This window comes from Thermobia domestica, chromosome 9 (genome assembly GCF_964235325.1).
Source record: "Thermobia domestica chromosome 9, izTheDome1.hap1.1, whole genome shotgun sequence".
In the NCBI taxonomy this organism is placed as follows: Eukaryota; Metazoa; Arthropoda; class Insecta; order Zygentoma; family Lepismatidae; genus Thermobia; species Thermobia domestica.
The window spans coordinates 55455212-55469399 of NC_137462.1; the positions used below are offsets into that span (position 1 = coordinate 55455212).

Genomic DNA, 14188 nt, shown 5'->3' on the forward strand with positions numbered 1-14188 from the left:
TTACTTTGGAAATGCAGTCCATAGATATAAAACTATGGTTGTGGTTTACAGTGTGGTACGCGAACTTTCCTTCTGTGGCAGATAATTTGAACTCCTTCTTACCGAAACTCTCACTTAAAAAACACCACCATCAAGGAGGAGCTGGACACTTTAGCACTCACAACATTTTTGTGCTTTATACTGTTCACATTATGTTTAATGTCTGGCCTTTCGCCATGAATAATACTGAATGTGAAGAATATCTACTACAGTGTACGTCAGAATCAGAAATATTTCTCTTCAGAAATTGATTTTTTTTTTCTGGAGAACATCGTTAAAAGCACACTTACTTTTTGTTACCATCACTGACACTTCAAATAACTCGGCAGTCGTATGACCCCGATAATTCTCCTACATATCATAGCACGGGTAAATCAAGAAACACAGAGGACATGAAGTAGTTCGTTCACAGCACGAAGCTTCTAATGACAAAGAGGGATTAATTGTAATTGCAGTTATTCCTTTGTTTGATATTTTCTGATTACCGTATTTGTTTTTGATCCTACAACAATCAACAACATAGTTGCTCACTGACAAAGGACACTTGAAAGCGGTACACAGTTCGGTGTTTGTTTATATGCAAATAATGATTTTTATAATAAAAAGTGGATAGTGTTATATAAAAAAGTATTTTTTGTTTCGTTTTGTTCTGATAAGCTTTAAAAATAAAGTTAAAGAAATGAAGGATTCATTTCCAATTTTCAGTATTTTCTTTACGAAGGGCACTTAACATGTTTCAATGAATGTTAAATATCCGGGACATTTTTGCGTCCCGATTGTAGTCCGAAAAATGTCAGAACAGGGAATGAAAAGGAAAGACAGTCCCGGCTTGGGACGTCTCATAGCCTTAGTAATGCATCATATGGAAAACATTTAATTCTAAGCAGCTTCTTAATCGTACTAATTTATACAATTTTTTTTTTTTTTTTTTTTTTTTTGTTACATTCGAATATTCACCTAAAGTTGAATATTCACCTTTTTGTTATATGTTGAATTTGTTTTTACACCTAGATAATTGCGATTAGTAGGATTGTTAGTTGGATTACAGTTACAATATATAGTACTAACGCAATTATAATATTTTAGAAACCAAGTTTTGAGGTTGGCCAATCATTCTTGTTAAATTTAGAAGCAAAGAATTTATGTTCAGGCTATTGTTTTACCTTATTTAATGTTATTTTCGCTTTTGTATAAGTTTCTTCTCATTTTGTGCCTACAATAGATATTGTGGTAATTGAGTATAGCCATCGATTTTTAAATTGTACAAATCAATTAAATAAATTATAAAGAAAATTGAACTTAACAGTGTTCTTTGTAGTACTTTATAGCTATCCCTTCTCAATTGAGTCGTGAAATTTCCAATTTTGACAGCTTGTAGTATGTTACTTAAGTAACTATAGATAACCCCAAAAAATAAATAGATTGCGCACGCAACAAAAAGTGGGCGGAGAGAGCAATAGTCAACGAGTATCCTACGCACTTGCCACATTAACATTTGTCTCGCTCAGTCACTGTCAAGATTTCATGTTTCGTGCCCGTTTTGAAGTTTGGTACATTTAGATTACTTCATATTTTAATTTCTGTAATTTGTGATTCCTTGTGACCGCTTGTCTTTGATTTGTGTTTACTTTATTACCGTTAATATGTAAGTGTTAATGCTTTATGTGTAGTGTTAGTGTTACTTGAAATACATTATGAATGAGCTTCCCGGTTCATCAATTGAGTGTATAACGCCGAAGAAAGAAAGAAAAACTGACGAAGATGTAAGAAGAAATATTGATTTGTCAAAATGCAAGAACTGACGGATGAAGCCTATGGGATAGATGTTCAACGAATGAATTGTGAAATTAAAAGTGATGGACATTTTCATTCTAATAAGAGAAGAAAATGCAAGTCGAACAAACCCGCTACAAAACTTGATGACTTAGTAAAGCATGTCGTGAGACGAACTGTTCACGAAATGTACGATATAAGTGAGTTTCCTACCGCAGAAAAGCTTCGTATTCGTCTTCAACAAAAGATAAACTTTTCTGGGTCGTTAACATCTGTATACCGAATTTTGCACAAGTTAGGGTTTAAGTATAAGAAGTGCAACGATGGTCGACTGTTCCTAATGGAAAAAATGGTGTTGTGGCACACAAAGATGATGTGTGGATGATTTGTTCGAAAGATGCACAATCTTCGTCGAAAGCAAGACACAAGACCAAGGATTTATTTGGATGAGACATGGAGTAAATAGAATCATACCAAAGTTCACATTTGGCAAACAAGTGACAGCATAGGTGGACTTAAAAGTCCCGCTTGGAAAAGGTAAAAGGCTAGTTATTTGTCACGCTAGAGGGGATAAATTTGAATTTATTGATAATTGTAAATGGATTTTTTGGTCCAAGAAAGGAGGTAATGGAGACTACCACAGCAAGATGAACACGGCAATATTTAAGGCGTGGTTTATTCAACTATTGAATAGTCTCGAAGAGGGTTGTATCATTATAATGGACAACGCAAAATACCATTCAGCGCTAACTGATAAAAAATCCTTGCTACTCAACCAACCAACCAGAGATCATCCAGTGGCTAAAACCACGAACCATCTCCCACTCAGATAGAGAAACAAGGGCGAGCTATTGTTGAAAGTCCTCGAAAATGTGCCAGCGGAAAAAACATTTGAGCTCGACGAAATCGCTCTCTGGTAGGTCAGGAAGTTAGAGACACCTTTCCTTCCACTGTCAATACAGCCCTGTTGAGCTGATCTGGGCAAAAGTGAAGGGAGGAGTAGCTAAACGAAACAATACATTTAAATTAAAAGACAGAGAAAATAACCCATGACGTTTTGGATTCGGTGAGAAGAAGTGATTGGGAGAAACGCGTAGCCCATGCGGAAATACTGCAAGAGAAGGGTTATCTACGTGAATGTTCAACGGATAGGATTCTTCAACCAGTTGTTATCAACTGGAGTGAGGACTGCAGTAGCAGTGACGACAGTTTCTCTTACTTTGACCATGGAGGAGACGAGATAAGTGATTTAGTTGAGGAATTCGGGTAATTTTGATTTTTAGTATTTTAAAATTCTTTATTTCGAATTGCTTTGTTATGATAAAATGAACTATGCAGTCGTCAGAATGACAGATTCGGAGCTTGAACTGATGACTAATGGATTACAAGGCAAACGGTTATCGGCGCCCAATTATTCAAGATATTTGTACTGATAATTTAATGTCGCAAACTATCTCATCAGCTATGTGAATCTGAATAAAGTACTTTCTCTGAAGATACAAAATAACGAATGCCTTTTTAATTTATGGAAGATTTGAGCACGAAATGTCACTGTACACTTAGATCGATTATTATTTTTTATTTTGATCCATGTAGTTTGCTATTTTTTCTGCTAATTAAATTATGCATCAGATGTAGTCCTCTCTTTGCTAAAACCAAGTGATTTGATATGTTATTAGATTCAAGGAAAGAAACTAGTCGTTTTTGATACAATATTTCTAATGTTTTTCAAATTGTACTTGGTAGCGATTTTGGCCTATAATTATTTAACTGGTTTCTTGACCCTTTGATAAGTAATAGTTTTACTAGTGCTATTTCAAATGATCGGAGAAAGTGTCTGTTTATAAAATCTCTCTCTCTCTGTATATATATATATATATATATATATATATATATATAATACTGCAATGATTTAGTTATGCTTTCTTTATCATTTTTCAATATATTATCTTTTATTTCGCCCATACCTGGTGCTGTTATTTTTAATTGGTTTACATATAATGATATTTCTTGTTGAGTAATGGATGTGAAGAAAATACTATTTTTAATTGTTTATCTGAATTTTGATTTATTTTGGAGTTATTTTTCTCTTTCCATACCCATGTGTTAGGTTTATTTCATAGGTTTTCTTGTTTTTCTACGTATAAAAGTACAGTTTTTATAAATAATTTTTCAATGGTTAAAACTGGAAATTCTCTATATTGATTCTCAAATCTGGTTTCTTTAAATAAATTCAAATTATTTTGTTTTGCTGAATTTGAAAGGGTTTCATATGCGTTTCGTAGGCAGCATCCCACTTAAAATACAATTTTTGTAGATTATTGTGAATAAATGCGTAATACACCATATATGAAACCTTTAATTGTAAACAGCCTCTTAGTTGTACAAATTTGTTCAATAGTTTTGTCAATGTTTTACTTCCGTGTTGAATATTCGATGTTCACTTTAAGTGTTCATTAACTGTTACATCTAAATAACTCTGATTAGTAACTTGTTAATTCGATTACAGTTACAATGTATAGTATTAATACAATTATAATATTTTTTTAAAAAAAGACAAGTTTTGAGGTTGGCTAATTAACGCAATAGAATTCGTTTTTATTAAATTTAGAACCAAAGGATTTTGATGAAGTCATAGTTTTACCATATTGAAAGTTATTTTCACATTTGTGTAAATTTCTACACGTCCAATATTTATGATGGTATCATCCGCAAATGATAAAAGTATAGCCATTGATTTTTAAATTGTTCAAATCATTTAGGTAAATTATAAAGAAAATTGTGCCTAATACAGTTCCTTCTGTACTTTAAAGCTAACCTTTCTAAATTCACTCGTGAAGTTTCAAATTTTGACAGCTTGTAAAATGTTACTTAAGTAGTGAACCATGAGAGTACTACACCTCTTCCTCCATTATGATCTAATTTAATTAAGAGAATATTGTGTCTAATGCTTTGGTTCTAAAAATATTGTAATTAAGACAGGATTGAATATTTCCTGGTGATGTGATTTTAGTAGCTCTTCTCGGGCCATCAATTAAGTGAAGATATTGACATATGATGTTTCGAATGCAGACATCGAATTCGTCTTCAGGGATTGTAGTGAAGAGACCGGGGACGTGAGCATATCTATATATAATGCCTATTTAGGGGTAGAGGAGTGGGGGTTTGTGATTGGCTGAGGGAAATGCTGCCTACTGATTGGCTGAAAGATGCTGGCTCCTGATTAACGGTTGTTGTGGCTACAAAAAATGGCTTTGTAGAGTCTGTTTTTTGTTCCTGAGAAGGGCCGACCAAATAGGGCTGAGTTGAAACCCATTGTCTCTATTGAGACTGTTTCTTTGTCTTGAGATAGTTATGGCTTCCAGTAGTTCTGTTTCAAAAAATTGCTGCACTTGGCTACTATGGTGGTATTTGTAAAACCAATTCTGTGTCCAAGGCTATGCTTTGCTAGTCCTGACTTTTGGAATTGCTGAAGTCTTATTAGCTGTTGTGTTGTTTGCATCGTTGTTCTATTGTACGTCCAGTCTGTCCTATGTATGCTCTGCCACATTCACATGGTATACGGTATACACCAGGAGTGCGCAGGTGAAGACCGTCTTTCACTGGTTTAAGCAATGATCTGATGTTGGCTGGAGGTTTATGAATCACTTATATACCATATCTGGCAAATAATCTGCTGAAGTTCCCGGAGGCACAGCCGATGAAAGTCAATACGGTAGTAGAGAGATAATGCTCACACTCAACTTTTTTGATTACTTTGTGTTACGAAGTAACGGCCCTTTTTTGGTAGCCATTTGATATCTGTAAGATTGTAGCCATTCTCTTGTAGCGTCGAACGAAGATGGTTAAATTCCTCTTGTAAACTTTCCTGCTCGTTTACAGACATTGCTTCGTGGGTCAGGGTGTTTAGCACTGCAAGACGTTGTGACTTGTGATGGAAACTGCTTGCGTTCAGATAAAGATCTTTGTGTCGCTTCCTATATACACTGTCTCCTAATGTTCCGTCAGGTTTACGGCGAACAAGAATATCAAGAAAGGGAGGCATCCATTCTGCTCCGTTTCTATGGTGAGTGATTTGAGGGTGATGGCTGTTGAGAAATTCCAGAAAATCTTGTAGTGTTTCAGGATCATGTGGCCAGACAGCAAAAGTATCGTGAACGTATCTACAGAAGCAGGACGGCTTAAGAACCGCTGCATCGAGAGCTTCATGTTCAAACCACTCCGTGTGGAAGTTGGCAATGACAGGAGAGAGAGGAGACCCCATGGCTACTCCATCCGTTTGTTCATAGTAAACATCCATCATACGAAAATAACGTGGAAGTCAGTGTATACTGGAACAAATCCGATAGTGCCGGGCAGAAGTGATTTCCTATCAGCTGCATCGTATCCTTGACAAGAGCTCTTGTAAACAAAAAAACTACGTCGAAACTGACCAAGAGGACATTTGGATTCACCTTTCCGGTTCTTCAGGATCTTAACGATGTCTGCATTCGAAACGTCGGATGTCAATACCTTTACGTGGTTGATAGCCCATAAAGAGTTACTAACATATTATTATTACTTTTTCATTTTGATCCATGTAGTTTGATATTTTTCTGTTATCCATTACATCGAATGCATCGGATTTATCCATGGGTTTATGCCCCAATATTTTTTTTCCGTAGAAAGTAAAAATCACATGTCTGCTTATTTCATGTGCAGTGTCTAGCTGCCAAATTTGATCTCAATCGGCATAGATCACTAAGATGATTCTCCTGGTCAATCATATAATGTGTCTTCCATACAGAATGGCAATGACTTCCATACAGAAATGCTATCTTTGAAAAGTGAAAATTCGGGACACTTAATTTCATCTTTAAAATGCGCTGAATAAAAGGGGCAAAGTTTCTTCTCTGCCGTGCACTGATGTAGTAAATATGAAAGCCCTTCAAAAAAATAAATAAAAATAAATTCTTCCCCCTAGTTGTAATTCCGACTTATGATATCTAGGCGGATGCAGATCGAAATACCAAAGCTATTAAAAAAAAATGTTTCTATAGGTTTGTCATTTGATTTCTAACTCCTTTATGCTTCGAGCTGTTGTATCTATATACCAGTTTCTTTTCAATTTTGATATAAAAAATATTTTCCTCATGTTTGCAGGAAGCCCGGATGTTTATGTGTCTGGAAATTTATTTCCGGTATAACTATGTCGGTAAACCCTCTCTTGAACCAACACAGAGGATTCTTACATCTAATGAAGGTTCAGGACATCGTTTCTCCAGATTCGCCATCCCTAACTGTGAATGGTATTTTGTATTACTAGGCGTTGTCTTTAAACATGGCAGGATTATTCGACGTAAGCATAAAGTAAACTGGCCAGGAAGTGTGCAATCACATAATAGAACATCTACATGTACAAGGGCAAACACTAAAATAAGGTCAACAGCGTGTTTCATTAAGTGCATCGGATTCAACACCAATCATTATTTTATTCAGTTCGGCATAACATCGGCTCGAACTTGAATTATTATTTATACGTGGAATCCATCTGTAATATCACTAGTCGATTCTCATATATCTCCTTTAGCCATCCAGTACACGTTAGGAAATATATACATATATCTACACTACTTCAGGATTCTATAAATCAAAAGAACAACAGCTTCAACGTCAAAACTTGTTTTCCTTATTTGCATTTTATTACACTTGTATATAGATATACCAAAATAATGAGATGATCACATTTAAAGGTGAGGTAAAGAATAATAAGTTGAGGGGACCCGAAGCTGATTTACGCAAACATATTGGCAAAACTATTCACTTCACAATAGAATTGCAACACTTTATAACACTAACGATTAATAGAAATGAACAGAATCCTTGCTCATCAAACTATTTCGATTTCAACATTTTCTTAATTACATTTTGTTGTCGTTAACAAACTAGATCCATTTAATTTTACTTCTTCTAATCAACAACAGTATATTTCTTTCCTTCTTTTCTTAGAACAAGTAGGAACATAGCCATAGTCATAACATTATACATAGGTTTACAATCATTAAAAGACAACATTAAATTATACCATATGACAATATTCAAATACATGGAAATATTCATAAGTGAAAAAAGGAAAGAGATTTAATAATAAGTATAATTCTTTAAAAAATGTTAAAGATAATCTGAATTTATATATTTATGTCCGTTCTGCATATAAAACATCTTTGACACAAAAAAATTATTCTACAAATTCTTTTTTTGTCATCGAACTATCTATTTTAGGAGATAAAAACAATGTCATTTGTTAAAGTATTAAAAAGGTCTGTAACTAACAAAATCTAAAATTTTGGTCCGTTACACCGGAACACCGGGACATAGATATCGATTCCTGTACAATCTCTAAAATTCCGGAACGTATAGGAACCTTACTTTTACAGCACGCTGCAATTTTCAGAATGTCACTGTTTACAGCTCACCGTATTAAAACTCCATAGTATAACTTATGAATTGTATGAGCGCACTGATTTTCTATCTAACGCATAGAATCTAAAAATATTACGAGTTCATTATGTTGGGAAGGACTTGTTTGAGAACATTATTGTAAATTCTGAAGCTCTCAGGACCTAAACAGTATAATTCTTTGTAATATCACAATTGTATGATCTCGTTCATGTGTCTGCCAGATGCAAATGTACTGTATGAATTTCTTTAGCACTTGTTTACTAAGATATTCTACTAAGTCGCGTTTCCAGTTCTTTTTACTCAGAAGTGAATAGCGAAAACAGAATTTAACATTATTTAGTAATTTAGCATCAGTTTATTGTATAGTTCATTTAATGAAAAAAAAAATAATAATAGGGTTGAAAAATTTCTAGAACAACTAAGACAGAAAAATACAAATTTATAAGAAGTGTATATAAGAGTGAACAAATACAGTGAAACTTCTCAATAAAAGTCAACGATGGAACGTGATTATTTATACGTAAATGAGAGGTGTCTCTAAAAACAGGTAACACAAATTCACATTACTCAGTCTTGATCTGGTAATGGTATGCAGAATTCATGTATACATTATTTACAAATGTAAGTATAGTCTAATACTGAAATACTGTACTCAGTTTACAATTTATTAGCGAAATGAAAGGGAATCCCTAATAAGACTCCAACTGACCAAAGCAGTGTATATAATCTTGAAATATATATATATATATATGTTGCTTTGGTCAGTTGGAGTTTTATTAGCAACCTTGAATTTTCCAAAGCTGCAATGAATAATTTAGAAGGGAATCCCTAACTCTAAAGAAAGAATAGTTTCCATATAAAATGTGTTTATAGGGCGTATACTGCAAAATTCTTGTGTGATCATTTTATTTTCAAGTAAAAGTCATACGTTTACAACAGACTGACTTTATTAAAACTAAAAATAACTGAATCAGGATGTGCAACATTATTATTAAATAGTAAAAAATGTAGGCAAAACTAAACAATCTTGACGGTTTATGATGTTTTTGGGGGAAACTCTGCAATAGTTGCGTGCCGTGTTATCTTGTGTTGTGCCTAGTTTTGGTGAAATTTGCTTGTAACTGCCAAATCATTTGAAAGGATCAATTGGAAATTTATTTTCATGTTGCAAAAAGTATTTTCTGTGCCAAAGAAATATGAGCTGAGAGATAATGCCTGTCCGCTAAGGAAATACTACTGCTATTGGAGGATCGATGAGGAGAGCCGGGGTCTGTATCTGAGTGTATATAGAAAGTAGGAAAGACTTCCATAATAATACATGATATGTTTGCCGTTAAAAAAAAAAAAAAAAAAAAAAATCTTAATGGAAATGTCCGTTGTTGATAAATGTGCGTTAAGAGTAATTTCATTGTTTAAAAAAAACCAACCGAAAAGCCGTGAATTCTAGCGGCTAAAAATGTATTTGAATAATACTATTGTAATACATATGTAAATACACAGCAAACAATTCAATTATTCATCTTGCATTATATCTGTATTGAGTTCACTAGTTTAATCGACAATGTTATGTGGGACACAATGGTAGTGTGGCACTGATAAAGTGGTATTATTCCTACTTCGATCCTGACTATCACAGTTTGTGGTGGGCAGCATCGTCCACCGTGGCTTTTCCCGTTCCGTTCCACATTTTCAGTTCACCAAATATATTTCACAGTTATCCACTTTCATTACTCATTTGTGTCTTTTGGCCTAGATGTCTTAAACGTGAGATAAATTAAAGATTTCGTTTCAACATAGCATGTTTGACTTTGAAATATATATCTTTATTTTTACATCGCCTGTAGTTAATTTACGTCATTGTACTGTTACGTATATTTCCGTTGTATATGGTATTAACACATTTTTATGTTTCTTATGAAACTTACTTAGAACAAACTTAATACAGGAATCTATTAGAGTATACAATACGCGACAATATAAACAATATAAGTAATTTAAAATGAAAGAGAGGGTGTAAGTATCAGTGAAAAACTGAATAAAAGGTATTGAATATTATACAGCTCTAGTAAGTTTATTAAAATTTCTAATTGTGATCCGACACAATTAAATGTACGGTCTATTGAAAACAAGATGCTAATAAGGTATTATGTTTAGTGAATAATAGAGTAGCTTTACGTATACTTTCTCTCTTTGTTGTAATAAAGATGATTATACAACAGTCTCTCTTGTTATTTCAGAATTGAAGTCCAAAACCTAAAACTATGTAACAAGACTTGTACTATATGTGGAGAGAAGTTTAGTCTAGTTAAATATCGTCGGGATCATATGTTGAAGAAGCATAATGTCGGGGAATATAAGTGCCCACAATGTTCTAAACTTTTCAGCCAATTTTTTCGTCTGCAAAATCATTTAATAATACACTCAAAAACACGTTCCAAAGATTGCCCATGCAAAATTTGTGACAAATTGTTTTTCGATAAGCAGCAACGAAACATACATATTCGTGTTGTTCATAAAAAGGACGAGAATAGTGTGAACTGTGAATTGTGTAATAAAAAGATACTAAGGATCAAGTTGAAGGACCATATGGAAATGCATGCAGAAAATGTAAAGTATAGTTGTCCTGAATGTGATGAGAAGTTTGTTTCAAGAATGAAATTGTACTATCATAAAAAAAATCATAATCCAACTTTCATCTGTTGTAAAGTTTGTGGTAAATTGGTAAAGAAACGAACTTTTCCAAACCATATAAAGAGCCACAATAAATCAGAACAGTGTGAGCTTTGTGGTGCACAATTTGCCAGCAGTATTACACTTAAACTCCACATGACAACCCACACAGGTGAACAACCATTTGTATGTGAGATTTGTGGTCGTAAATTTGCGCGTCACAACAATCTGCGAACGCATTTGAAACTTCATGCTGGAGTGCGTAAATTTGTGTGTGACTTATGTGGAAAGAGATTTGCTCAGAAGTGGAATATGCAAACCCACATGAAGTCATGTGAGAAGAATTCTTCTGTAGCACAGACGTCTTGATAGTTTAAACAGTTTTCTAATCGTCAGTTACGTTTAGAATACTGTATATGAGACATGTTTATTTTGTTTCTTTCAGTTTTACTAGTTACTGGCACAAGTACGGTAGGGAAGCATAATATTAGGTTTAATTAATATTACAGAAAAACGAAACATTTATCAGTAGAAAGGTTTTCAGTAATTGATTTTGGTGGTACAGTTTCGGAACTTGAACTGATAATTACTTTTTGTGATGTTATTAAAACAATGAACTAATTGTATGGATCATTTCCTAAAATACTTCAAATAATTGTAGTTTCTTTATATTGTGCTTAATTAAATTTTTAATTACAATTTATGTGTAATTTAAGTACTTCATATTTTGACTATATTATAGTCCTAATTCTGTATCAAATGTTAGTGTAATTTCAATTCGAAAGCAGTGTATTTGCTTATTAGGCTGACTTTCGGAAGACCTGTTGTGTCTATTCCAAAATCTCCAATAGACAAGAAATAAAATAAAATTGCACGAGATGGAAGCTGGAAATTACTTATTATATTATCATCATTAAAATACGCGGTTACATTATCTTTTTATTAGCGTCAAACAACGAACACTATATTAGTTGTACGTGACTCATCACATGTTTCCAGGAGAAATACGTAATTACGAGAAATTAGCAGTGAGTGACCTCTACATACAGGGTGTCTATCGGTCACGAAAGTCATGAAAAATTCACAAAATCGGAAAACGGTCATGAAAGTCAAGAAAAAGTGACGAAATTTAGCTTTTGAGTAATGTTTTTTTTTTTCTGTACAAATATAAGTATGGACTGAAAAATTTTGTTCTAAAAAACGTCAAAATTCACCACTACAAATATGTATGGTTGGCTTTAGACGCTACCAAATCGCAAATAAAGTACTCTTCTATTGCATGCATGAAAATACGGCTTAATTCGCATCCAAATTTTCTCTTGAAAATATGAAATTTTATTGTTTGGTTTTGATAACTAAAAAATCATGAAATTTTATTTTGGAATTATAGTAGACATCCTATCATAGGAATTGTGATTTTTCAGGCCTGAACTTACTAAAGTTTTCGTGCTTAAACGTTGCCTCGCTGTTCGCTATCGACTAGCAGTCTTGGACTCAAAATGGAAACATATTCTTTGAAGTGTTGGAGTGTTTGACACGGGAGACCCGAGTTTGGATTCTATTTTAAGTTGTATGACTACGTCTCTTAAACCCCCGCTGCTGAAAGGAACATTAAATTTCAATCCAATCGGTCCTAACACTAACATACATGGTAAGAGTTTTTTTGGGGGGGTTCGAAATGATGTTCTGTAAACTTCAATCTGGCTATGGCTCTAAGTGCAAACATTATCTGCTGAGAACTTGCAGTGATCTTGTTTTGAAAAATCCTGTTTTCTTGTCTGGACAAGATCAGTATTGAGGAAGTGTTAATATTTCAGCGTTTCAAAATGTTAATTTACATCAGACCATTAAGTAATATCTTTGCTGAAATCTAATGTATATGCCAATATTAATTAATTAATTAATTAATTTATTTATTTTGTTTTTATATAAACATTCCCTAACAATGAATTAACATAACACAAGAAGATAGACGTCTGTGTATAAATTTTGTAGATATACGATTTAAATTGGAAACTTGTCAGTCTTTGGTCGATAGACATCCGGAATTTCATGAGGCCCGTTTTCAGGTCTTGACAGGAATCACTTCCCTTATACATAATCCTATAGGTATTCAATTTTAACAATTATGAGGCAAAACACAGAAAAACACATTAAAACACACATACTCATAATCATTTATTTTTTTATTGTAGTTACAATTAATCAGCGTCTTGCCAATCTATGGCCAGCGACTTCCTGTAATCCAGGAGGTTCATTTCCAGATCTTGTCAGAAATTCTCCTTTTAAAATATTTACCTAGTCCATATATTTCTATTTTTACTAACACATAACACATAAACGTACACAATTTACCATGCAAATCTTTCCCATATTTATAATTATCGTAGGTGGTTCTGTACAGAAGCTTTCGATTGGTGCGTGAGCTTCAGCCCACAAAGTTTTCTTAGATGATATTTTAGTCGAATATTTTAATAATTAAAACTCCTCAGTGATTGGCACTATAAATTTTTTGAATGATATTTTATCCAAATATTTTCTTAAACATTATGCTTTCTAACCTCTTTTTATTTCCATTTAGGAATTAGTTATTTTTTCTTTACTTTTTTCTTTTAATCTATGCATATTTTTCTTCTTTAGTTTATTTTATAGTATTATTACAAAGTGTTGAAGCAAAAAATAAGTTAGGTTTTGTGATATTGTTTTGTTTACTCTTACTGTTTCAAAATTTTGGGAGTTATTTTTCTTTCCATATCAGTATGTTATTTTATTTCATTGTTTTTCTTGTTTTTCTGCGTATAAAAGTATAGTTTTTATATATAATTTTTCAAAGGTTAAAACTGGCTATATAGGTCTTCCAATTTGTTGTCTAAACAAATTCTTATTATATCATTTTGCTGAGTTTGTAATGGTTGCATATGTCTTTTATAGGCATGTCCCAACTTAAGATACAATATTGTAGACTTGTAGAGTATTCTGAATAAGTGCGTAATACATAAAGCTATCACGTTTTCACAGCATGAAATCAAGACTTTAGAAAATCGCTTGGTGAACCCAAAATGCAAATTTTGTACATCTATCTTGTTTCAATCCTTAAGCAAACAAGTCTGTATTGGTCGTTATTTATTGACCTTTACAAATTTCTTTATATTTTTTTATTATCTGGGAGTATGTTGGGGCACAATCTTCATAAAGTTATTGTGGGACTTGTCCCTCCTTATCTTTCGTTTTTATTTTATTTTATTATTATTTTTTTTTTAACAAT

The 14188-nt window shown here is 33.1% G+C and overlaps 1 protein-coding gene across 6 annotated transcripts in view; it reads left to right on the forward strand.

Moving 5' to 3' along the window:
* Positions 1 to 14188, forward strand: part of LOC145694663 (uncharacterized) — a 278706-nt gene that overhangs the window by 178487 nt on the left and 86031 nt on the right. The window contains exon 7 of one of the 6 annotated variants that reach the window (XM_081771131.1): positions 10491 to 12212. The exons of the other annotated variants lie outside the window; for them this stretch is intronic. Within the exon in view, the coding sequence (XP_081627257.1) occupies positions 10491 to 11292 (802 nt within the window). The 3' untranslated portion in view covers positions 11293 to 12212. Of the gene's footprint in view, positions 1 to 10490; positions 12213 to 14188 lie in introns of those variants that run through there. 6 annotated transcript variants of the gene reach the window in all.